We start from the raw sequence: 24,755 nt of genomic DNA on the forward strand, positions 1-24,755 counted from the left end.
TGAGGCAGTGGCCGACCCCTCTGGTTCTCTCTGACTCATCCAGCTCCAATGGGGCTGGATGCCATGGTACAGACTTGGCAGAAGCTTCGTCTGTATGTCTTTGCCCTGATCGCTCTGCTCCCGGGAGTTCTGGAAAGAGTGCGCTGGGATGGGGTCTTCTGCTGGTGGCCCCATTCTGGCCGGGCCGAGTATGGTTCTCGGACCTGATTTCCCTCCTCGATGGCTCTCCATGGAAGATTCCCATCAGGAGAGATCTCCTCTCACAGGCGGAGGGTATGATCTTTCACCCCTGCATGGAGCTGGGAGTGTGGCCCTTTGAGGAGGCACAACTCGTAGCTTCAGGTCTGTTAACCGAGGTTGTTGAGACCATCCTCCAATCAAGAACTCGTTGTATGAGGAAACAAGTATGCCCTAAAGTTAAACTGCCCAGTTGGTACAGTGCTGGAGTCCCCGCAGGCCCAATTCTCCACAGGGTTAACCCACTCCTCCTTGAAGGTCTACGTGGCGGCCATTGCGTCCTACCACGCCCCTCTCGGTAGACAGTCAGTGGGCTGATACCCCTTGGTTATACATTTCCTCTGCGGTGCACTGAGGCTGAAACCTCTGGCCAGAGAAGCTTAAGCTAAACGGTGGATCAGGATGCTATTCCATAGCCTTGAGTCCTATGATCCCTTCCTATACTCTTCCTTGCTGCGGGGAGGTTCGGTTAGGTATTGCGTTGGATTGGGTTGTTTTTTCATTGCCTTTACTCTTCCTGGTCACTACGACATTCCTGGCTCCTAAGAACGAGATGGTATGTCTCAGTGCCATACTTCTGGCATCCTTGTGAACGCTTACTTAATTTCCCAGAAGCTGCCACTGTATTTACTGCACATGCTTTTAAGTGTCCTGGTCACTACCACTGGACTGATTGCACACGTGATTCAGAGCGTGGTTTTTTTTGTTTTTTTTCTTTTCTTTTCCTCTGCCCTCCCTTCCTTCTTCTTCTTCTTCTTTTAGTTTTATGGATCCTATAGTACATCCTTTCTTTTCCTCTGCCCTCCCTTCCTTGTTCTTTTAGTTTTATGAATCCTATAGTACATCCCGATATCCTTTAGGAATTCTATAACAGCTTTCTGTGTATCCTTAAGCCCTTCTCCTGTTGTTCTCAATATACCCTCCATTTTCAACCAAACATCATGGTTAAAACTGATTCCTCCGTTCTGTTCCTTCTATTTACACCCTGATTTCTGTACACTGTAATATTTTCTTCCTCGTTATCCACATCCCACCTTTCCTGCCATTTCTTCATCATTTCTTTTTTGATCATTGCTTTAGTTTTTCCTTTACCAAAGGGAATATAACATATCTCGTCCTGGTTGATATTTTTGCCAGTTTCTCTGCTCTCTCATTCCCTTTTATATTTACATGAGCAGGTACCTTCATGTATCATTTAGGTAGCATTTAGCATCAGCATTTAGGTATCTGAATAAGCTTTTTTTTGTTAGATTTCATATTTTGAATACTGAATCCATCTATAATCGCCATCATCTCAGCCCTGTAAACTGACAACTGATCAGACTAAACTTTTAAACTAAACTTTTTCCAATGCTTACATTCAATATTTACCCTTCCTTGCATAACAAACTGAAGTTCATAAAGCACTGGTGTTACACTCCTCTGTACAGTAGGTGGCGGAAAGCACCTGGATAATTTGGTTGCAACCTGCCAATAAAACCAGAGAGAGAGAGAGAGAGAGAGAGATAGTACGGTAGTTGGGGAGAATTAGATTGATTGTTTGTTTTTATAAATTTCCATGTAAGATCCCTCAAATTCTGGATGCATTTTAAATCAAGTCCCACAGAATCGCTACATTTTAAAGTGCTACAAACCCAAGAACTGAACTACTTTGCATTTTAAAATTAACTTCTTAAATGTCTGTTCAGTATTCCCTATAACAGATGACACAATTTAATTTCTGGTGCTTCTAATTAAGTGATAAAAAGTGGTTCCAAATGTTGTACAAAATAAATATACTAATCTTTGCAGCAATAAAACGTGTAGCACTTTGTTTTACTACCAAATTATATGTAATATCTTATTATTATTAATATTTAACTTACATTGCAAAGGTTTCCGTGACCTCTCGCGATCTTGGCAAAAAGTCTCACGATTTATTTCCAGAACATGATGCATGATGAGAAGCCTTGAATACTGCTCTGGAGCAGTATTTGAGATAGTGTTGATTTAGTGTGTGTTAATGGGGTTATATGATGCTTTTTTAAAGATCATTATTTTGTGTATTTGGTGTAACAGAATATGTTTACATGCTTTAATGTTCAAAAAACACATTATTTTTCAAATACTGTACATTATTGTAGGTCCTCTATGCCCCGCCTCTCTCAAACAAGTCCCTCCTTCTGACAAGCGCAGACTGTTCTGATTGGCCAACTGACCCAGTGCATTCTGATTGGCCGAACACGCAAGCACTGGTCAGAAATGTAACGCCACTTTCCATAATCGCAAGCTTTATCTTTCAAAATAAATGTTTAGACAGTTAACAATGTCCTTAGTTTTATCATCAGTTCAAGCCCGAAAGAGGAACAGAGTCTTGTGACAGACACAGTGATGAAGCTCCTATGTGTTTGCAGTACACAAGACTGCTGACTCTGTGATGTGACCCTCTCTCTCTCTCTCTCTCTCTCTCTCTCTCTCTCTCACACACACACACACACAAACACACACTCATATACACACACACACACACTCACTCATATACACATATATATATATATATATACACACTCACACACTCATATACACACACACTCAGACCTATACAGGTAACCCTGCATCGTAAGGACAGTAAAAATGTGGTTTCTAGGGACTGTGCTTTCCTTTTATAGTAGAGCTTTCAAATAAAATTGTAAATGCTTTAAAAAATCAGGGCATCAAAACTCTAAATTTATTTTTTATTTATCATTTATAAAACAAGATACACAACATCCTGATTTTTTGCTGAATTACAAGGACATATGTCCTAGAAGACAGAAACCTGAATTATGAGGACAAAACGGTTTGCGAGGACAGCTCATTAGAATATGACCAATACACACAAACATGACAACACCCTGCACTACAAAGATAGAAGGTTTATTAGGACTGTGAAATCATAATAATAAACTTAGTATACTTATATATTATATAAACAAAATAACATTGTTTTATATAATGAAACAATTTTAAATTTATATCTGCAATCCAAACTGTATATTTATATGCATTTAATGCCATAGCAAAAACTTTTATTTTGCAGTTTAGATTGCAGATATACATTTGATATTGTCAAAAATATAAAATAAAAAAATGTTGCTTTATCATTCTGTGAATAATCGCACACAGTATGAATAGCTGCACAGGGACCTGTTCTTTTAATTCAAGAGTGTGATCTCATCATATAGTTGTGCTGCTTGATCAGACTCAAGGACTGCCGACTGAATACCTTTAGAAATACAATGTGTCTCCTTTAGTAAGGCTTGAGTAGAGATCAACCTATATATGGATTTACCAATATTTTCCCTATTAAAGCATTTTACCATAATCGGAAATCGGTTTTGTAATATTGGATTCACCGATAAATGCTGAATTTAATTCTCTCTCTGTTGTAAATTTGCTCCATCATTAGTCTCGTGAAGCCGCTTTCATATTGCTGTTCACTCAGTGGGGTGATGTGGTTGATGCTCAGGAAATGCTCCAGCATGGCCACCGCATGTAACTTTTAACAAGATTCACTTGTTTAAAACACCCTAAATTGTATTAACATTTACTATATAACCATTATTTTGCTAGTAAACATCTAAATAAATACAACTCTATGGAAATTAATTATTTATTATCGCCGTGAGCGATCGCAGTTGGAGTATAGTTCTGTGTAACTGTATAGATAAACCGCGCTGTCAGCAGGCATTTCATAATCTATAAAGACAAAACATTATTAATAATTTTGATATAATATTCCAGTTGAGAAATGCAATAAAATACGATGTTTTGTTTGTTATATTCAAATATTCCAGAGAACATTATCCAGTGAATTATTATTGACTCTGTAGCTATTAAACGGCTTATAAACCTAGTAAAACGGTAGTTTAAAATGAAGTTGATATGACTCCTGTCCTTTATTTATTTTCTCCTTTTGAAAACATTAGACACTCTACTTTTTTGCTTATTGTTAATATTAGTGTTGTTTCTGTTGATGCTTTTTATAAATAAAATGTTTTTTTTTTTTTTTATTGTTAATGTTTTTTATTGTAATATAAAGATAAGATTTATTTTGAAAGATTTATTTTAAAAGATTTATGAAAAGGGTGAATGAAAAGGTGAAGTATGTTCTTTTTTCACTCAGTCATTTATTTACTTTATAACAGTTAATAAATATCAGTTCTGCATATCGGTTACTGCCGACTATAATATATTATAAACAATGCCTAGGTCGACGCTGGATTTGCACATCGTTTGCTATTAAAACATGGATTTTTGGTTCACATTATCTTTGAGGTGTCTATATATGAATATGAATTCACATATATTCAGTTTTGTTGAGTTTCGTCATAGAATGAGAAAATATTTTGATGGTCACAGTAGTGAATGGTGGGATAACAGTGAACTTACAGTAGAAATACAATACACATCCAATTGCAGTTCTTAGTGAAAATTACACTAAAATGTTGCAATGACAAAATATTGCACAAAATTAAAAGTCCAAATGTTACAAATAAGTTACAATATTAATGTCGTAATACTTCTAGTACTAATATAAAAAAATGATATGTTACAAAAAACGAACAATTTTGAAATACGTTGATGGTTGTTTTTTTGTCTTTTATCTCAATATCCCTGTCAATGTTATATAAGTTTTTTTTGTATTTTTTGAATGCATAATATTAACCCTATAATGTGATGGACAGTTTACAATTGCTGGGCTAAGATATATAACAATTTTTATGACTGCAGAAATGTTAATTCAGTACACACATTATCCCATCAGTCATATTAACCGACCATAACACACACACACACACACACACACACACACACACACACACACACATATATATATATATATATTTCAAAGGGTTACTAAGAACACATCATTTGGATATTTTCATGCCCGTTAAAAAAAATGGGATTCAACGGGTTAATATTGAATGAAAGCCGTGTTAATTTAATGTGCAAAACAATGAAAATAGTTTACTTTTCTTCTTTCTTAATCTTTGTGTGTTTATCACGAAGACATCTTGAGCGGGAAAGTCAGACAAAGAAGCGCGTGTGGGAGGCGACGGGAAGCGTTCAAATTTAGAAGCCTGTGATTGGCTGATGTGTCTGTCTAGCCGCCGATTTCTAACCAATGAAATATGTTTCTTTCATTCATTGTGTGAAAAGACACAATCAGGGAACAGCAGCCAGCCCTCTTAAATTAGCATGAGCATTCAATAAATACCCAGTACATGCTCTTGAATATATACTGATTTGTTCTACAGATCGAGAGAAAACATGCCTGAACCAGCGAAGTCCGCGCCTAAGAAGGGCTCTAAGAAGGCCGTCACTAAGACCGCCGCTAAAGGAGGAAAGAAGCGCAGAAAGTCCAGGAAGGAGAGCTACGCTATCTACGTGTACAAAGTGCTGAAGCAGGTTCATCCTGACACCGGAATCTCTTCTAAGGCGATGGGGATCATGAACTCTTTCGTCAACGACATCTTCGAGCGCATCGCCGGTGAGTCGTCTCGTCTCGCTCACTACAACAAGCGCTCCACCATCACATCGAGAGAGATCCAGACCGCCGTGCGTCTGCTGCTGCCCGGAGAGCTGGCCAAACCACGCCGTGTCTGAGGGCACCAAGGCCGTCACCAAGTACACCAGCTCCAAGTAGAGCTCCGCTCCGACTCTCCGAGACCCAAAGGCTCTTTTAAGAGCCACCCACCTAATCCCTTAAAGAGCTTTCAGTGTTCTGTGGTTTGCTTTTACTAGGATTTGATTTTGCATATTTGGCGAATAAAAGCCGTTGTCAAGTTGGCTAGCGTTACAAGCTTATAATACGTAACTCCGGGCTTCATTTAAATTAAGTAAAAAAAGCTTGTTCGGAATCTGACACGCAGCTAGTTTCTCTTCGTATTCTTCAGTGCAGTAATGTCATTGCTGTAGTGTAGAATAATTCGTTAAACACTCTTCCCCTTCACTGGAGAAAAATCACGTTCAACATGAAGCACGTAACACTGTAATCCAAGTGATGATAGTCGTAGACATAATGTAGGAGTGGGAGGAGTCTTTTATAAGGTAAATATTTTACGATGTTTTTGTAACGTATCACGGCCTATACTCATACTAACAGTATATACATATATTTGGTTTGAATATATTTTATTAGGCTATAACTATGTGTCTATATTACAGCTCCCCCTTTTCCATCTCTCCAGTCCCTCTTCTGCTGATTGGAGATGAGTGGATTGTGCTCAGTTTGCGGATTTTGTAAAATAACTTCTGTTTTTTTGCTTTTCAAATAAAAGAGTGTTTCCAGGCTCATTAATTAGTAATAAATAATTGATGATAATAAATAATCAAATATTATTGGGCTTGTTTTTGAAGCTGCGGTTGCTTATTTGTCTCTCGAGAGTTGACATCAGTGGTTATAAAGCAGTCATATCACGGTCCTAGTAACATCCCAGTTAACACATAACTTTCCCCTAACGTTCCCGTTTGGTTATTTTTTGGGGGAACCAAATAAGAACGTTCTGGTAACGTTCTCTATTGGTTGTTTTTTTAGTAACCTAAAGAGAACTTTCCCAGAACGTTCCCTTCAGGTTATTTTTGGGCTTTTTTATAACCTAAAGAGAACATTCCTAGAACATTCCCTGAAGGTTATTTTTGGTTAACTTGGTTGATGCAGAAATTCATAAGGCATAAAATATAAGCGATTTGAGATTACAATAAATTGATAAAGCATGCTAAAAATTTAACCTTTCACAGCAGCTGAAAACAAACCAAATTTGAGGTGCACAAACTTCTACAGGGCTCCAGAGAAATCAAGTGTTTGCACAATTTAAAGATTTATATTGTGTTAAAAATAGTCACCCAAACTGTGATCAGTTAGTTCCACAAGCCAGTGAAAAGATTAGGCTACATAACCATTATCAGGCCGCAGAGGGCGCTAATGCACAATGTTTTTAGTGTTTAGTTGTAAGTATTTTCCGGGAATGCTGCATTCAGGTCTCGATTCTTGAAGCAAATTACTAGACAACTGACAAATTGAATCCAGTTAGATTGAGGAATAGCGTTGGAAACACTTACAAGCACATTATCAATATCACCTATCAAGATTTACTATCCACATGTGCAGAATCATGTTGTGATTAGTTGGTATTTAACCACCAACACTTTACAATTCTCTTGAAAGAAAAAACACTTTTTCCGTCATCTGATAATTGTAACATGAGTGTAACTGGTTGCAAGATTGTAGTACCACACACTGTGTCTAAAAGGCAATCTCTTTGAAAGGTTTCTCAAAAGCAAACCAAAAACTGCATAATATGGTACAAGACGAGACATATGAAAACCTGGTATAATATGTTGTGTTGAAACATGAGTAATTGGCAAAAACACTTCTGTACTCTGCTCACTGGGGGAAAGACAGGCAGTCAGGTAGGAAACTATTTAAATATGAAAGATTTTTCATGATTTTTACCATAAACACTTATTTTTTTTTTTTTTTTGGGGTCATAGTCTTTGGGGAAAGACTAAACAAAATGACAATACAATTAAACAACAGGCTTTACAAGTTTTATTAAAACAGGAACAAATGGAACAACAGAAAGTTTTGTTACAGCATTAAAAAAAAAAGAACTGAGCAAATAGTTTTAGGTGTTGTGTTCCATCAAACAGAGTCATACATGTTTGGAGTGACATTAAGGAAAGTAAATGGTTGCACTATTCCTTTTTATATTTTTCCTTCACTATTATAACTTTTTTTGTCACTTGTAATAAAAGAATACATTTTATATGGGTTTATTGTTTGCAGTTTCACCAAGAATTTGTTCAGCACTTAGACATAGACCTACATAGTCAAACAGGATTAACTAGTAGCCAGTTAGTTTGGTTGTGCACTTTTCCATGGACACTCAGAAACGTTAATGTTTAACTAAACTCTGGTACTTGTGTTGTATTTCTTCTGCCTCTGGTAAAGAAAGTGTTAAGTAAAACCCCTTCTGCTCTTCCTTGTCAAATATCCTGTTTGTTGTGCACACACTTGCGTGTGTGTTGGACTGAGTATGTATATGCCCCATTCAACTACGCCACTGCTGAATGCATATAGAGGAAAAACTCTTGTGTCAACAACAACAACAACAACCTTTATTTATAAAGCACATTTAACACAATAAAAATTGATCCAAAGTGCTGTACATAGTTCATAGCAGGACTACACCACAAAAAAAAAAAAAACAACAATTACAAATTTCCAAAAGCTAAAGAATAAAAATGTGTTTTCAGAGTAGATTTAAAAATGTCCAATGAAGGAGCAGACCTCACATGATAAGGGAGAGCATTCCAAAGCTTGGGCCCAGCCACAGAAAAGGCCCGATCACCCTTTAATTTGTAGCGACTTCGTGACACCTTTAAAAGCAAGTGATTTGAAGATCTAAGTGACCTAGCAGGACAGTATGGCACAATAAGATCGCAAATATACCTTGGTGCACAGCCAGACAACGCCTTATAAACAAACATGAGGATCTTAAAATCAACTCTAAACTTAATGGGAAGCCAGTGAAGGGATGCCAAAACAGGAGAAATAAGATCCCTCTTTCTAGACCCAGTCAAAAGTCTTGCAGCTGCATTTTGAACAGTTTGTAATCGAGATAGTGAAGATTGAGGAAGACCACAATAAAGACAGTTGCAATAATCTAATCGTGATGTTACAAAAGCATGAATTGCAACTTCTAAGTCTTTGCTTGAAAGAATATTCTTCAACTTTGCGATAGATCTTAAATGGAAAAAGCTTCCTCTAATAACCGCACTAATTTGTTTATCAAAGAATAGTGAAGAGTCAAAGATCCAGCCAAGATTTTTGATTTGTTTGCATACATTTTTTGAGAGAGGACCTAACTGTGCTTTCAGAGCAGGAGATGAATCTGCCGGACAACCGAGGAATTAAAACCTCTGTTTTATCCTCATTTAGCTGCAAAAAATTATTCGTCATCCACCTCTTGATATCATCTACACATTCCAATAACACATCAAATGAAGCAGTGGTGTCAAGCCTTACTGGAAGGTAAACCTGAGAATCATCTGCATAACAGTGATATGAAATGTTGTACTATGACTAAATTAATATTATCATCTACAGGTAAAAAAAAACAGGGGCCTGTTCTTTATTCGTGGATTAAATTAGGATTAGTTATCAGTATTACTGTTGACGCTTTGAGATGATCCAGGATCATTAGGTTCTTTGAAGTCAGCAAGCACAAACTTGCTCAGGGCCAAGAAAACAAGATTCAGTTTAAAGAAACAAGATTAGAAATGCATCTTTTTTAAAGATTTTTTTCCCCCAGCCAGTGTTACTTTCTTAAAATAGAACCCTACAGAACCAGGGATTAATTAAAAATAATGTACTCGTTATTAGTAGTCCATAATAATAGAGACGATTTTACTCATTGAGAGATTTATTCGTGAGGGAATAATTATCTTAATTTTATTGGAGCCTTACACATATTAAATACTGTAATAACTCTGTAAATACTGTTATAATTTTGTTCCTGGCCCTTAAGAGATGTGAACTGCTTATTAATTACAGTAGACTCTTGACACTGAAAAAAAAAGTGTAATGCCTGTTCAAATACACAAATTTGTGAAAAAATTAAATAAATAGGAATCGTGTAACAATCATTTATACATATTATTTATCTTTAACACATTTCATATAATTTTGCCTGCTTGGCCATTTCCTTTTTTAATTATATGATGTTGTTATGTTGCTGTCTTGATGCCTTGATTGTTGCATTGCTGATCATGGTTTAAACGTTAGAGTACATCAATACAAATGTATACAGAGGGGCACATGGGTTTCTGGGCGAGTAACATACCCAGAGATGGACAACCTCACTCTACGCATCAATGACACATAACATGCTGAAGTGACCATTAATGTGACCATTTTACTGAATACATATATATAGACTCTATGCTATATACTTCTATATACTTCTATTCTTCTATACTTCTATCCTTATATGTTTATTTAAATATTTATATGCTTTGGCAATGTAAAGATACTTTTTTTACCATGCCAATATGATGTTCATTTAATTATTATTATTGGTATGTTATTATAATATATAGTTATTATTATTGTATCTTTTTCTACATGTATACTAAGCTTTGGCAAGATTGTATCATTTACAGTCATATAAAGCAAATTTGAATTGAACTGAGAGAGAGTGAGAGAGAGAAAGAGAGAGAGAGAGAGAGAGAGAGCAAATAGCTCCACCTTCGTGTGCTTCAACTAGGTCCTGTAGACTACTGTAAAGCTCTTCTCTCACGTCTTCTGCTTTCATATCTTCTGTTGTACAACGAAGAATATTGAAGGTTTGTAACAATGTCTGGAAGAGGTAAAGGCGGTAAAGGACTCGGGAAAGGAGGCGCTAAGCGTCATCGTAAGGTTCTGCGGGATAACATCCAGGGCATCACCAAACCCGCCATCCGTCGTCTCGCTCGCCGCGGTGGAGTCAAGCGTATCTCCGGTCTGATCTACGAGGAGACCCGCGGTGTGCTGAAGGTGTTCCTGGAGAACGTGATCCGCGATGCTGTGACCTACACCGAGCACGCCAAGAGAAAGACCGTCACCGCCATGGACGTCGTGTACGCGCTCAAACGACAGGGACGCACTCTGTACGGCTTCGGAGGATAAACACATTACTGTTATCAAGAAAACCCCCAAAGGCTCTTTTAAGAGCCACCCACGTTTTCAAAAAGAGTGCATTTCATAATATTTGGTTAACTTAATTTTACACACCTACATAATCTGAACCTATTGTTAAATATCTATACGTTAAGTGAACGTTTTAGCGCACTGACATAGAGATGTTTTTGCCTTATATCGACTTTAAATTGTTTTTGTATTAACTGATTTAATCCCACCAGTCAGGGATCATGAAAAAGGTTTTCATTTATGAAGCTCTGAAAACCTTACTAACTAAAGTTTTAGTGCACTTTCTACAAATATGGGAAAAATAAAGTCTCAATTAAATATGGGCAGTTTCACATGTCTAGCCCAAATTGTCACATGACCAGAGCAGTTTAATTCCTGTTTGCACCTTGAGAAGATGATGACTGCATCAAAGCTCCAAAACAAAAGGCTACTAAAATATGTTAACAAAAAGATATGACAAAGATTTTTGGTTCACATTATCTTTGAGGTGTCTATATATGAATTCACATATATTCAGTTTTGTTGAGTTTCGTCATAGAATGAGAAAATATTTTGATGGTCACAGTAGTGAATGGTGGGATAACAGTGAACTTACAGTAGAAATACAATACACATCCAATTGCAGTTCTTAGTGAAAATTGCACTAAAATGCTGCAATGACAAAATATTGCACTAAATTAAAAGTTCAAATGTTACAAATAAGTTACAATATTAATGTCATAATACTAGTAGCACTAATATAAAAATTTGATGATGTTACAAAAAAACGAACAATTTTGAAATACGCTGATGGTTGTTTTTTTGTCTTTTATCTCAATGTTCCTGTCAATCTTATATAATGTTTTTTTTTTTATTATTATAAATAATATTAACCCTATAATGTGATCGAACAGTCTACAATTGCTGGGCTAAGATATATAACAATTTTAATGACTGCAGAAATGTAAATTCAGTACACACAAATGTGACCGACCATAAAACAATTTTTCACACTTTTCCAAAGAAATTTATATATATATATATATATATATATATATATATATATTGTTTTATTTCAAAGGGTTACTATAACACAACATTTGGATATTTTCATGCCCGTTAAAAAAATGGGATTTAATGGGTTAATATTAAATGAAAGCCGTGTTAATTTAATGTGCAAAACAATGAAAATAGTTTACTTTTCTTCTTTCTTAATCTTTGTGTGTTTATCACAAAGACATCTTGAGCGGGAAAGTCAGACAAAGAAGCGTGTGTGGGAGGCGACGGGAAGCGTTCAAATTTAGAAGCCTGTGATTGGCTGATGTGTCTGTCTAGCCGCCGATTTCTAACCAATGAAATATGTTTCTTTCATTCATCGTGCGAAAAGACACAATCAGGGAACAGCAGCCAGCCCTCTTAAATTAGCATCAGCATTCAATAAATACCCAGTACATGCTCCTGAATATATACTGATTTGTTCAACAGATCGAGAGAAAACATGCCTGAACCAGCGAAGTCCGCGCCTAAGAAGGGCTCCAAGAAGGCCGTCACGAAGACCGCCGCTAAAGGAGGAAAGAAGCGCAGAAAGTCCAGGAAGGAGAGCTACGCTATCTACGTGTACAAAGTGCTGAAGCAGGTTCATCCTGACACCGGAATCTCTTCTAAGGCGATGGGGATCATGAACTCTTTCGTCAACGACATCTTCGAGCGCATCGCCGGTGAGTCGTCTCGTCTCGCTCACTACAACAAGCGCTCCACCATCACATCGAGAGAGATCCAGACCGCCGTGCGTCTGCTGCTGCCCGGAGAGCTGGCCAAACACGCCGTGTCTGAGGGCACCAAGGCCGTCACCAAGTACACCAGCTCCAAGTAGAGCTTCGCTCCGACTCTCCGAGACCCAAAGGCTCTTTTAAGAGCCACCCATCTGATCTCTTAAAGAGCTTTCAGTGTTCTGTGGTTTGGTTTTACTGGAATTGATTTTACATATTTGGCGAATCAAAACCGTTATTAGAACTGTCAAGTTGGCTAGCGTTACAAGCTTATAATACGTAACTCTGAGCTTCTTTTAAATTAAGTTAAAGCAAAACAAAAAAGTCGGGTTACGGTTTCTTGTCTTATTTTGAAAAATATGGTTGCTTGTTCGGAATCTGACACGCAGCTAGTTTCTCTTCGTATTCAATGCATTTAAACTGCAATGCACGCTGTCTGCCCTCAGTCATCAGTGCAGTAATGTCAAAAAAAAGTGACAGTGAAAGTGACGTGACATTCAGCCAAGTATGGTGACCCATACTCAGAATTCGTGCTCTGCATTTAACCCATCCGAAGTGCACACACACAGAGCAGTGAACACACACACACACTGTGAACACACACCCGGAGCAGTGGGCAGCCATTTTTTATGCTGCGGCGCCCGGGGAGCAGTTGTGGGTTCGATGCCTTGCTCAAGGTGCACCTAAGTCATGGTATTGAAGGTGGAGAGAGAACTGTACATGCACTCCCCCCACCCACAATTCCTGCCGGCCCGAGACTCGAACTCACAACCCTTCGATTGGGAGTCAGACTCTCTAACCATTAGGCCACGACTTCCCCACAGCATACAGTTTCGTTTGTTTGTATTATTATAATTAGTTAATCTTTCTTTTCATTGGATGGAGATAAATTTCGTTATGAATGAAGTAAGTATGTATTTAATGTGATTGTTGTTGTTGGTATAATGTAGGAGTGGGATGTTTTTCTTTTATAAGGTAAATTGTTCGTTTTTTACGATGTTTTTGTAACGTATTATCACGGGCTATAACAGTAAAATAGTAGGCCTATACTCATACTAACAGTATATAAATATATTCGGTTTGAATATATTTTATTAGGTTATAACTATGTGTCTATATTACAGCTCCCCCTTTTCCATCTCTCCAGTCCCTGTTCTGCTGATTGGAGATGAGTGGATTGTGGTCAGTTTGCTGATTTTGTAAAATAACTTCTGTTTTTTTGCTTTTCAAATAAAAGAGTGTTTCCAGGCTCATTGATTGGTAATAAATAATTGATGATAAATAATATTGATGATAATAAATAATCAAATATTATTGGGCTTGTTTTTGAAGCTGCGGTTGCTTATTTGTCTCTCGAGAGTTGGCATCAGTGGTTAATATATAGAGCAGTCATATCACGGTCCTAGTAACATCTCAGTTAACACAGTACTTTCCCAGAACATTCCCTGCAGGTTATTTTTGGGCTTTTTTATAACGTAAAGAGAACGTTCCTAGAACATTCCCTGCAGGTTATTTTTGGTTAACTGAGTTGATGCAGAAATTCATAAGACAATGTAAGCGATTTGAGATTACAATAAATTGATAAAGCACGCTAAAAATGTAACCTTTCACAGCAGCTGAAAACAAAACAAATTTGCGGTGCACAAACTTCTTTTTTTCGTGTTTATTTGAATGTATTACTCAAAAAAAACTGCATTTGTTTCCCATATGCTGATATTTTGTTTTCTATTCATCAAATTATTGTACATAGAAAATAATAGGAAGTGGTTATTTCATGTTTATCAGCATATTTAAAAAAAAATGATTTAAGAATTATGACACTTAAGACTGTAATGATGCTGAATATATATATATATATATATATATATATATAACCAGCGCATGAATCAATCTATATTCATATAAAAAAAAAAAGTTACAGACGGATAAATCGTATATATTTAAACTCAAGAAAACATTAGCATCTAGTTTCTAATCTGCAAAGATGTTCTGATACATGTGTTACTTTGTGTTGAAACAGATCGTCAGGTATTCACTGAGGCTAGTTCTGTGAGGCTGGGTGTTGAGTCTACACGGTTCTCATGTGGCAGTTAAGTTCCGCAGCGCCGCTCTGCAGCAATTCATTGTATTCCGCCTTTCGACGAGTGAACATATAACCGCTCAGAGACATGGCTGAAGCCGCTCCAGCTGCCGCCGCTCCGCCGGCTAAAGCTCCCAAAAAGAAATCGGCGTCTAAGCCCAAGAAAACGGGGCCGAGCGTCAGGGACCTCATCGTCAAGACTGTGTCCGCGTCCAAGGAGAGAAGCGGCGTGTCCCTCGCCGCCCTGAAGAAGGCTCTTTCTGCGGGCGGCTACGATGTGGAGAAGAACAACTCCCGCGTCAAGCTCGCCGTCAAGAGTTTGGTGACCAATGGCACCCTGGTCCAGACCAAAGGTACCGGCGCCTCCGGCTCCTTCAAACTCAACAAGAAGCAAACCGAGACCAAGAAGAAACCCGCCAAGAAAACTCCAGCGAAAGCAAAAAAGCCTGCAGCCAAGAAACCCGCCGTTAAGAAATCCCCCAAGAAGGCGAAGAAACCAGCCGCCACCGCTGTAAAGAAGGCCACAAAGAGCCCCAAAAAGACGAAGAAGCCTGCAGCTGCCAAGAAACCAGCCAAGAGCCCCAAGAAAGCAAAGAAGCCAGCAGCTGCCAAGAAACCAGCCAAGAGCCCCAAGAAGGCCAAGGCAGCCAAACCCAAGACGGTGAGGCCTAAAGCAGCCAAGCCTAAAAAGGCGGCTCCCAAAAAGAAATAAGCGTCAGTCTGTTTTTTTTTTTATCCTTTTAAAACAAAACGGCTCTTTTCAGAGCCACCCACTTGCTACAGTTAAAGAGCACAATTGTAATGATTTTAATTGAATGCTTTTGCGTATTTAATAGTGATGGGATTTATGGCTCTTTGAGGGGATCCGGATCTTCGCGATCCGTTCCTTTCAAAGAGCCGTTCAAAAGAACTCTTTTGGCTCTTTTTAAATATTTAGTCAGTTTTAAGAAGCCAGCTTGGGGGCATCTCAATTTATCCTGGAAATAATCACTGGGAGGAATGATGAGGTGAGATTTGTAGTCAAATAATTAAAACTCAGATATCACACACCTATATCTGAGTTTGAATTATTCTGAAATATTGATTATTACCTCATTTGTCATGTGTGGACTATATTCCATGGGGTTGCACAAATCCCTCTGCTTAGACAGTGACATCACTATTTTGAATTTACCTTTAGTACAAAGTGTGTGTGTGTGTGTGTGTGTGTGTGTGTGTGTAAAGCTACGTTGACTTATGTTATTCATACAATACCTACTCACAAATAAACATCAAAAACAAAGCCGGCTGCAATGAATTTCTGTGCAAAAACAGCTTTTACTACAAACACTTCCACACAAGAACATTGTTATCACACAAGAACATTTTGATAGAAAACAAAAAATATTTAAAGTAGATAAAATTAGAATAAATAAAATGGAAATGTCTACATACTACATACTATTACTACTGTACACTTTTTTTTTTTTTTTTTTTTCACTGGAGTACTCACGTGAAGGATGCGTGCACAACTAATAACTAATATCATCACGCTATAAAGGGTTGACCTGCGCTGGGTGCGCCCCTCCCCCTATAACTGTTCTGTCTCGCGGAGGAGCTCATTTGTGTGCATCTGTGTGAAACACGCATAGGAAAAAAGAACGACAGAAAGAACGGCTCCCCTCCAGCCGCGACTCGGCTCCCATCGTTCATGTTTATGAGCCGTTCAAAAGAATCGGTTCGTTCGCGAACGTCACAACTCTAGTATTTAAGAGTATATTCTTTTATCAGTATTAGCACAATGTCTAAAATGCATTCTATGTAAAAGTCTATTGATGATTGCATCTTATTTACAACAGAATGCTAATTATAATTTCAGATAAAACATGAATGAAAGGCATGCAGTTCAACAAAGACTAGATTTGATTTGAAGGAAACATCAGAGGCTTTCAAAAGTAAGAGTTTTTATTTTATCAATATTTATGTGAACCTGCGATTTTATACTTTGGTTACTTTGCCATTATTTTAACTTCTTTTGCAGTTAATCACGTGTTTTATTTGCAAAAAAATATATATTCGTTTTCTGCGTATCTGTGTATTTTTTTATTTATTTTTTTTTTTACACCATTAAAACGAAAAGCTGGCAGAGAGGGGCGGGGTTTGGAGTTTTGGAGGGGCTTGCAGTGATTGGTTTGCAGCTGTGGCAGACTCTGACCAATAGACGACGAGCACGCTCTCTTAAAAACTGATCGTCATGCCACGGCGCTGTATCATTTCTGCGTTGATTTGCAGCGTATACTACAACTGAATAATGAGTGGAAGAGGCAAAACCGGCGGTAAGGCCAGAGCGAAGGCTAAGACTCGCTCCTCCAGAGCAGGGCTGCAGTTCCCCGTCGGTCGTGTTCACAGACTTCTCCGCAAAGGCAACTACGCCGAGCGCGTCGGTGCCGGTGCTCCGGTTTATCTGGCCGCTGTGCTCGAGTATCTGACCGCTGAGATCCTGGAGCTGGCTGGAAACGCCGCTCGGGACAACAAGAAGACCCGTATCATCCCCCGTCACCTGCAGCTGGCGGTGCGCAACGACGAGGAGCTGAACAAACTCCTGGGCGGAGTGACCATCGCTCAGGGCGGCGTGCTGCCCAACATCCAGGCCGTGCTGCTGCCCAAGAAGACCGAGAAACCCGCCAAAACCAAATAAACACGAGAATACACTAAACTCCTAAAGGCTCTTTTAAGAGCCACCCACTTTCTCTATAAGAGCAGTTTGAATTCGATGATAAATTTCAATAGCTTTATTTCTTTTTATGTATATCTAAACCACACACGATTTGCGTTGTGTTCACGCTGGACACGAGTGGTGCCAATAGAGAGAATTATAAGTCTTACTGTGTACACAATTCAGTTTGAGTGAAAAAGCACAAAATGATCCTCACGTGAGGAAAAAAAAAAAGACAACATCCAACATTTTTTTAAAGCTATGAGGAAGATAAAACAAAACTTTTATTGTAATATTCTCCACACCACTGTCAAGTGTAGTGTAAGTACAAAAAGTATATTTTTATTAGCCCTGATTCTAACAGAGCAGTCTTCTGATGATCGTATATGTAAAGGAGAACAAACAGGAGACTGAATAGAGAACATTTGAGCGGGAAACGCAGACTGCCGCTGTCTGTTCGAAAACAGGAAACGCACTGTCATTGGCCGCCTCACGCTGTGACGTAAACACAATAGCCAATCAAATGCTGCTGGTGACGCTCCGCCCAATGCGACAGTAGCGTTTAAAAAACCCCAGCACAAATCTATAATCATATTCTGTTGAGGAACACGAGACGGAAAACTCTTGAAAATGGCAAGAACCAAGCAGACTGCTCGTAAATCCACCGGCGGTAAAGCCCCGAGGAAGCAGCTCGCTACCAAAGCCGCCCGTAAGAGCGCTCCAGCCACCGGCGGCGTCAAGCCACCGGCACCGTGGCTCTGCGAGAGATCCGTCGCTATCAGAAGTCCACCGAGCTGCTGATCCGCAAGCTGCCCTTCCAGCGTCTGGTGCGAGAGATCGCTCAGGACTTCAAGACGGACCTGCGCTTCCAGAGCTCCGCTGTCATGGCCCTGCAGGAGGCCAGCGAGGCTTATTTGGTCGGTCTGTTCGAGGACACCAACCTGTGCGCCATCCACGCCAACAGAGTCACCATCATGCCCAAAGACATCCAGCTGGCGCGCCGCATCCGCGGAGAGCGCGCTTAAACTCCCTGCTGACTCCCACTCAGCACACAAAGGCTCTTTTAAGAGCCACCAAAATCACACTGAACGAGAGAATTTCTGAGTATAACGAGTAGAGAGTAATACTTAATATTTTAAGGAATTTTGTCTGGGTCTTAGTTTTATTCGTTTTTATTAACTTTAGTTTACCATTATAGGGACACGAAACGTAACAGATGTTAAATACGGTTAAGTACTAACGGTTTCGTAACGACACGTTTGTCTAAGTAAATAAAACAAAATACAATATTTCTAGTGTGTGTGTGTGTGTAGTTCAGCCAAGTGCAATTTCATAAGTGTTAATTATAAATTCACAACTACGTCATAAATCTGTCTTGCTATGTTGCATTTTTATGTCGAGGTAATTTCATTATAATTGGTGTTTATTTACGGGGGAAGTCAGAACCACTGACTTGATGTTTGATTGCTCTCCGTTTACTTTGGTGCGCGTTCCTGCGGCTCAACTGATGGAGCGATGACGATGATATGAAAGTCCCAAAAGTGTCTGCCCTAGGGCCGCTGCTGGACAAATTGATGCCCAGAATTGTATTGTTGAGACCCCTCCCTCAATAAAAAAAAAAAAAAAAAAAAAAAAAACCTACAGAGTTCAAAATAGAACTTTAATAAAATGTAAACTTTAAATTGTATTATTTATCAATTACAACTGTAGCTCTAGACAGTTACCTATGGTTATGATTTAATTAATACCATTGTCTGATTGAGTTTATTGTCTCAAGTATTCAGATCACTCAAAAAGTAAATTAAGCAGTTTTACTAAAATAAAACCATGGTTAAATTTTGTAAGGGTTGTGATTTCCATGTTTTTTGTTGAAGAAATTATAGAGGCTATAGCATTCATCGAAAAAAAAAAAATCAATATTAAATAAATATTACACATGGATTTGATCGTCCTGTAAGTGTAACAACAGAAGTTACTAGGCCTTTGGCGCCCTTTGCAGGCATTTGTAATATAGTAAGTAAGTAAGTAAAGTTTATTTATATAGCACATTTATCACAGCAAGGCTGACCAAAGTGCTGAACAAAGTCAAAGATAAACATAAAATAAACAAAACAGATGATACAGTAAAACAATGGAACATAGATAAAATCCAATTTAAAATGCCTGGGAATAAAGATATGTTTTTCAACTTCATTTTAAAAGTTGTGATAGAAGGTGCAAGGCGAATGTCCAGTGGAAGTTGGTTCCAAAGACGGGGGGCCGCAATAGAAAAAAGCCCTATCACCCTTCGTTTTTAGGCGTGAACGAGGGAAAACTAAAAGAGCTCTATCAGAAGATCTTAGAGATCTGGAGGAAGAAACATGAACAAGATGATCTGAGAGATAAGATGGGGCTTGACCATTAAGAGCTTTAAAAACAAACAACAAAATTTTAAATTGAATTCTAAAATAGACAGGAAGCCAATGAAGAGAGGCTAAAACTGGTGTAATGTGATCCGTTTTCTTTGCCCCAGTCAACAGCCTTGCAGCAGCATTTTGTACCATCTGCAAGCGTGCAATGGATGACTGAGGAAGACCCAAATATAATGAATTGCAGTAGTCAAGGCAGGAGGTAATAAAAGCATGAATAACTTTCTCCAGGTCATTAAAAGTTAAAAATGATTTTAGTCTCGAGATGATCCGTAACTGATAAAAACTGTTCTTGACAACTGTATTAATTTGTTTAGTTAAGCTAAGTTCAGAGTCCAAAATAACACCAAGATTTCTGACCTGGGAGGAGACTGAGGGGAAATGCTTGCCAAGCTCATTTATGAGACCACTTCTCAACTTAGGGGGGCCAAAGACAATTACTTCCGTTTTATTTTCATTTAGTCTAAGAAAGCTATTGGAAAGCCATTTCTTGATGTCCCCTAGGCAGGCCAATAAGGGTTGAATGGTATTGCCAGCTTTCAATGGTATGTATAACTGGGTATCATCAGCATATAAATGAAATGAAACATTGTGTCTCCTAATAATATCTCCCAAAGGTCGCATATATAAATTAAAGAGGAGTGGCCCTAAAATGGATCCTTGAGGCACTCCACAGATAATAGGAGCAACAGATGAAGAAAACTTACCTAACTCAACAGAAAAAGACCTGTATCTAAGATATGAATTAAACCACTGCAAAGCAATACCCCCAATACCAAACAAATTTTCTAACCGGCAGAGAAGAATATCATGATCAACTGTATCAAAAGCAGCTGTGAGATCAAGAAGCAGCAAAACTGAATTTTTGCCAGTATCCACTGCAAGCAAAATGTCATTGAATACTTTACGCAAAGCAGACTCAGTGCTATGATGGACAGAGAAACCAGATTGGAGATGTTCTGTTAACTTAGCTACATTAAAAAATGAGATCAATTGTGAGTATACAACTTTTTCTAAAAGTTTTGATAAAAATGAAAGCTTAGAGACAGGCCGATAATTATCAAGGCAATTTTCCTCCAAACCCAAATCCAAATAATATGTAATGTACATAAATCGTTTATTTTGTATTACATTGTGTATTTTATTACATTCTGAATTTGTTGTTTAGCCTTTAAGATCACATTTACACAAATAGTAGGTCATATTGTTCAGTCCTGTGATGTTGTTGGGTGGTATATTTAGTAAATAGGTCTGTTTACCTGTCCATAAACTTAACCTGCACACTTGCTTCAAGGGACCTTTTTTATTGGACTGGATAAACCAACATGCAAGTAAGATTATTTTTCTTTTTTTCTGTTATTAGTAATTATGTAGATCACACAGATATTAAGGCACTTTTAAATACTTTAATTAAATTAGATTTTGAGCTTGTTATGTCAATGGTGTAATGAATACTTCTCATTTGTTAGCAACCTACTTTTTGACGATTTTTATCAGTGACAAAATATAATATTGATTTTTAATGTCTTTTTACCTTTTTGAGTTTATTCCAAATTAAATGATTATTACTGCAAATGATAAGTTCAAGTTGAATTAAAAAATAAATTTCTTTGAGAATTTGAAATTATTTGTCAGTATTTAAAACTAAATTTTACAATATACTTAACTAGTTCTGTTTTCTTTTTTGGGCTTAACTTGTTTGCTCATATGTGTGCTTGATGCATGAGGGCCAGGTGATAATGTTTTGGAATGTGGGGGTTATACGTGCTATTATTATGACAAGTAGAGCACAATAAGCTATTGCTGTATCGGATGGCATCCCAAATGGGAACCAAAGACTTTGAGATGGACTCTGATACAAATGTTAAAAAGTAATATGAAGGTGCCTGAGAACTGGAAAGGGAAAATTACCACCCATTTATATCTGCCCATCTGATGATTGTGTGAAACATCATGCAAACAAAACCAGGCCATTCAAGAACACAGAGCATGCGCCGTAACAGGTATAGCTGTCTGAAAGAAGGATTTTATCTGTCTCTACATTATTTCTCTGATGAGGATATCACTAACGATGCCGTCTCCCATCATACACCACTGGAGTACTTGTGAAGCTTTGTGTAAGAAGATATGATCAAGACTCTGACATCTAACAGCAACGAGTACAGTTTTCAAAAGAAAGGAGCATTTATAAAATCATTATGAGACTGTTGGAATTGAACATCGCTGTGAACAGAGCTACACATTGTAAATAACAGTAAATAGTTTTGATTGAACTTTTTTATAATAAATAATATTCATAAAACATGACATGACTAGGGGTGTCCTGGGATTTTAGTACAGTGCTAAAGGCTATGCTGTGGAAAGTGATAGAGGCGGGCAAAGGTAACCTGAAGGTCTTTTTTATTTTTTTATATCTTATTTTAAAAAGTGAAACTTTCATATATTCTAGATTCATTACATTTAAAGTAAAACATTTCAAAATTTTTGTTTGTTTGTTTTAATTTGGACGATTAGAGCTTACAGCTCATGAAATTCACAAATCCAGTATCTCAAAATATTAGAATATTTACATTTGAGTTTGCATTTTAAATCCAAAGTTCACTGGAAGGGGAAAAAAAAAATGGGTAGGAAAAAGTGCACAAGCAACAGGGATGAACGCAAGCTTGAGAATACTGTCTAGCAAAGCTGATTCTAACACTTGAGAGAGATTCACAAGGAGTGGACTGAAGCTGGAGTCAGTGCATCAAGAGTCACCACGTCTTCAGGAAAAGAGCTACCAAGCCACTTCTGAAACAGAAACAACGTCAGATGCATCTTACCTGGGCTAAGGAGAAAAAGAACTGGACTTTTGCTCAATGGCCTAAAGTCCATTTTTTTTTTTTTTTAGATAAAAGTAAATATTGCATTTCAATTGGAAATCAAGGTCTGGAGTCTGGAGGCAGACTGGAGAGGGACAGAATCCAAGCTGCTTGAAGTCCAGTGTGAAGTTTCTGAAGTCAGTGGCGATTTGTGGTGCTGAGATGTCTGCTGGTGTTGGTCCATTGTGTTTTATCAAGTCCAAAGTCAATGCAGCCATCTAGCAGGAGATTTTGGAGCACTTTATGCTTCCATCTGCTGACAAGCTTTATAGAGATGCTGATTTGCTTTTCTAGCAGGACTTTAGCACCTGGCCACAGTGCCAAAAACACTTCCAAGTGGTTTGTTGACTATGATATGACTGTGATTGATTGGCCAGCAAACTCAACTGACCTAAACCTCACAGAGAATTTATTGGATATTTTAAAGAGAAAGATGAGAAACAGTCGATCCAACAATACAGACGAGCTGAAGGCTCAATAGTGCCTCAGCAGTGCCACTGGCTGATCGCTTCCATGCCACGCCTCACTGATGCTGGAGTTTTGATTTATTTGGTGCGCATGAAGAAATGCTTCATGTGTCCATTCTACATGAGTTTCTTTGACGCAAAAAGATTCAAACGTTTTGGAAACAGTGACCCTTTATCCAGAATGTAAGCAGGAAAGTAAAGACAATGATAAGGTGCTTGTATGGAAAGTTATTCAGTGGTGGAGACTATGGAGCGGGTGTCTGCCAAGCCCCAGAGCCGCAGAGAGAGAGAGTATGATTTCATCACATTTTGTTGGTGTAATCTATAGATTGCTCCTGCTGACTATATTCAGCCTCTTAAGAAGACTTCAGATGACCCAGCACCTGTAAAGAGATGACGCTGACCCTTGAGAGGACTTCAGATGAAGCTGACTCTGAATAAACCTGCTCGATTTTCCTTGCATTGTAATCAACATCATTTAACCATGGCTTTAACTTGTTCATTGTTTCTGAATACATGTCGTTACTTAACAGCATGATTTGTATAGCCTAGTTTTAGATCATTTCTGCCATATGAAGATTACTTTGGCACAGTTACACCTGTTAAAATAACTCTTATTTGTAGAAACATTCATTTTCTGTGAAGCTGCTCTGAAACAATGTGTATAATAAAAAGTGCTATACAAATAAACGTGAATTGAACAAAACTTGATGCATATATTTTTTTCCTTCTCTCCTCTCCAGATCAGTAGGGAAACCATACATTCACACTCACACTTTCTGTGAGAGACTGGAGCATTCATAATGCAGCACAGCAAACTATGGTGGAGACTCTACAAGTACAACATTTATTATACATGGATAAATCAATTGCTGTAAATAAGTGCATAACAAAAGTCAACATGCATGAAATATCTGATTAAATGTGTAAAATGTTTTAAATGTGAAAATACTACAAATATATTTTTTAAATATTAATAATTGAGGATCACAAGAATAAAAACATTAAACAAGATTAATTTTCACTTAATCTTAAAATATCTTCACTTATTTTGGAATGAATTTTCTAAGACAATAACATTTACCATGAGATTAGTAGGGACAATGAACATTAAGATGTGATTGCACTTGACTAACAAGTTGTAAGAACACACATACAGTAGAGAGAGAAAGAGGCTGAATTAAGCTAAAAGACCACGCTGTCCTTAATAGAGAAAATATGGACTTTTACCATGGTAACTTCAGCCTAAAATATGTTAACAAGGCAGGCAAGGATAGCTGACCACATTAATCCTCAAATATTGGCGGATTTTATCTTTTAAAAACAACACTGATATAACTACATACACATATTTTATATTTTATAAATATTGTAAATAAATGCATTTATTGTCTACTAATTACCAACATTTGCAGTTCAGCAAAATAATTCACAACTTAAGTAGAAAAGTACAAGTTATTTTCACACGTTTACGAACAAGACATTTAAATCTAAATCATTCTTTACACATTAAAGGGAAACATGACATGGGTCTACGTGATGTCTGTT

General features: G+C 37.8%; 5 protein-coding genes and 1 pseudogene across 5 annotated transcripts; all 6 read left to right on the plus strand.

Annotated features, from left to right (window-relative positions):
* The first annotated feature begins 5,487 nt into the window (after positions 1-5,487).
* LOC109103761 (histone H2B) lies at positions 5,488-5,910 on the plus strand. Its single transcript, XM_042753639.1, has one exon. It carries the CDS (start codon positions 5,530-5,532, stop codon positions 5,863-5,865), a length of 336 nt encoding a protein of 111 aa, XP_042609573.1. The 5' UTR covers positions 5,488-5,529; the 3' UTR covers positions 5,866-5,910.
* Positions 5,911-10,572: 4,662 nt separating this feature from the next.
* LOC109048535 (histone H4) lies at positions 10,573-10,957 on the plus strand. The gene has a single exon (XM_019066187.2). It carries the CDS (start codon positions 10,619-10,621, stop codon positions 10,928-10,930), a length of 312 nt encoding a protein of 103 aa, XP_018921732.1. The 5' UTR covers positions 10,573-10,618; the 3' UTR covers positions 10,931-10,957.
* A 1,426-nt stretch (positions 10,958-12,383) lies between these two features.
* On the plus strand, positions 12,384-12,848 carry LOC109080855 (histone H2B-like). Its single transcript, XM_019095864.2, has one exon. The coding sequence runs from the start codon at positions 12,429-12,431 to the stop codon at positions 12,801-12,803; it is 375 nt and encodes a 124-aa protein (XP_018951409.2). The 5' UTR covers positions 12,384-12,428; the 3' UTR covers positions 12,804-12,848.
* Positions 12,849-14,802: 1,954 nt separating this feature from the next.
* LOC122142504 (histone H1-like) lies at positions 14,803-15,518 on the plus strand. The gene has a single exon (XM_042753627.1). It carries the CDS (start codon positions 14,868-14,870, stop codon positions 15,489-15,491), a length of 624 nt encoding a protein of 207 aa, XP_042609561.1. The 5' UTR covers positions 14,803-14,867; the 3' UTR covers positions 15,492-15,518.
* A 1,503-nt stretch (positions 15,519-17,021) lies between these two features.
* Positions 17,022-17,695, plus strand: LOC122142508 (histone H2A). Its single transcript, XM_042753631.1, has one exon. The coding sequence runs from the start codon at positions 17,070-17,072 to the stop codon at positions 17,454-17,456; it is 387 nt and encodes a 128-aa protein (XP_042609565.1). The 5' UTR covers positions 17,022-17,069; the 3' UTR covers positions 17,457-17,695.
* A 394-nt stretch (positions 17,696-18,089) lies between these two features.
* On the plus strand, positions 18,090-18,541 carry LOC109077569 (annotated as a pseudogene).
* The last annotated feature ends 6,214 nt before the right edge of the window (positions 18,542-24,755 follow it).

Source organism: Cyprinus carpio, chromosome B25, assembly GCF_018340385.1.
Source record: "Cyprinus carpio isolate SPL01 chromosome B25, ASM1834038v1, whole genome shotgun sequence".
Lineage (NCBI taxonomy): Eukaryota > Metazoa > Chordata > Actinopteri > Cypriniformes > Cyprinidae > Cyprinus > Cyprinus carpio.

Coding starts and splice junctions, on each gene's coding strand:
- LOC109103761 (XM_042753639.1), top strand. CDS start 5,530: ATGCCTGAACCAGCGAAGTCCGCGCCTAAGAAGGGCTCTAAGAAGGCC.
- LOC109048535 (XM_019066187.2), top strand. CDS start 10,619: ATGTCTGGAAGAGGTAAAGGCGGTAAAGGACTCGGGAAAGGAGGCGCT.
- LOC109080855 (XM_019095864.2), top strand. CDS start 12,429: ATGCCTGAACCAGCGAAGTCCGCGCCTAAGAAGGGCTCCAAGAAGGCC.
- LOC122142504 (XM_042753627.1), top strand. CDS start 14,868: ATGGCTGAAGCCGCTCCAGCTGCCGCCGCTCCGCCGGCTAAAGCTCCC.
- LOC122142508 (XM_042753631.1), top strand. CDS start 17,070: ATGAGTGGAAGAGGCAAAACCGGCGGTAAGGCCAGAGCGAAGGCTAAG.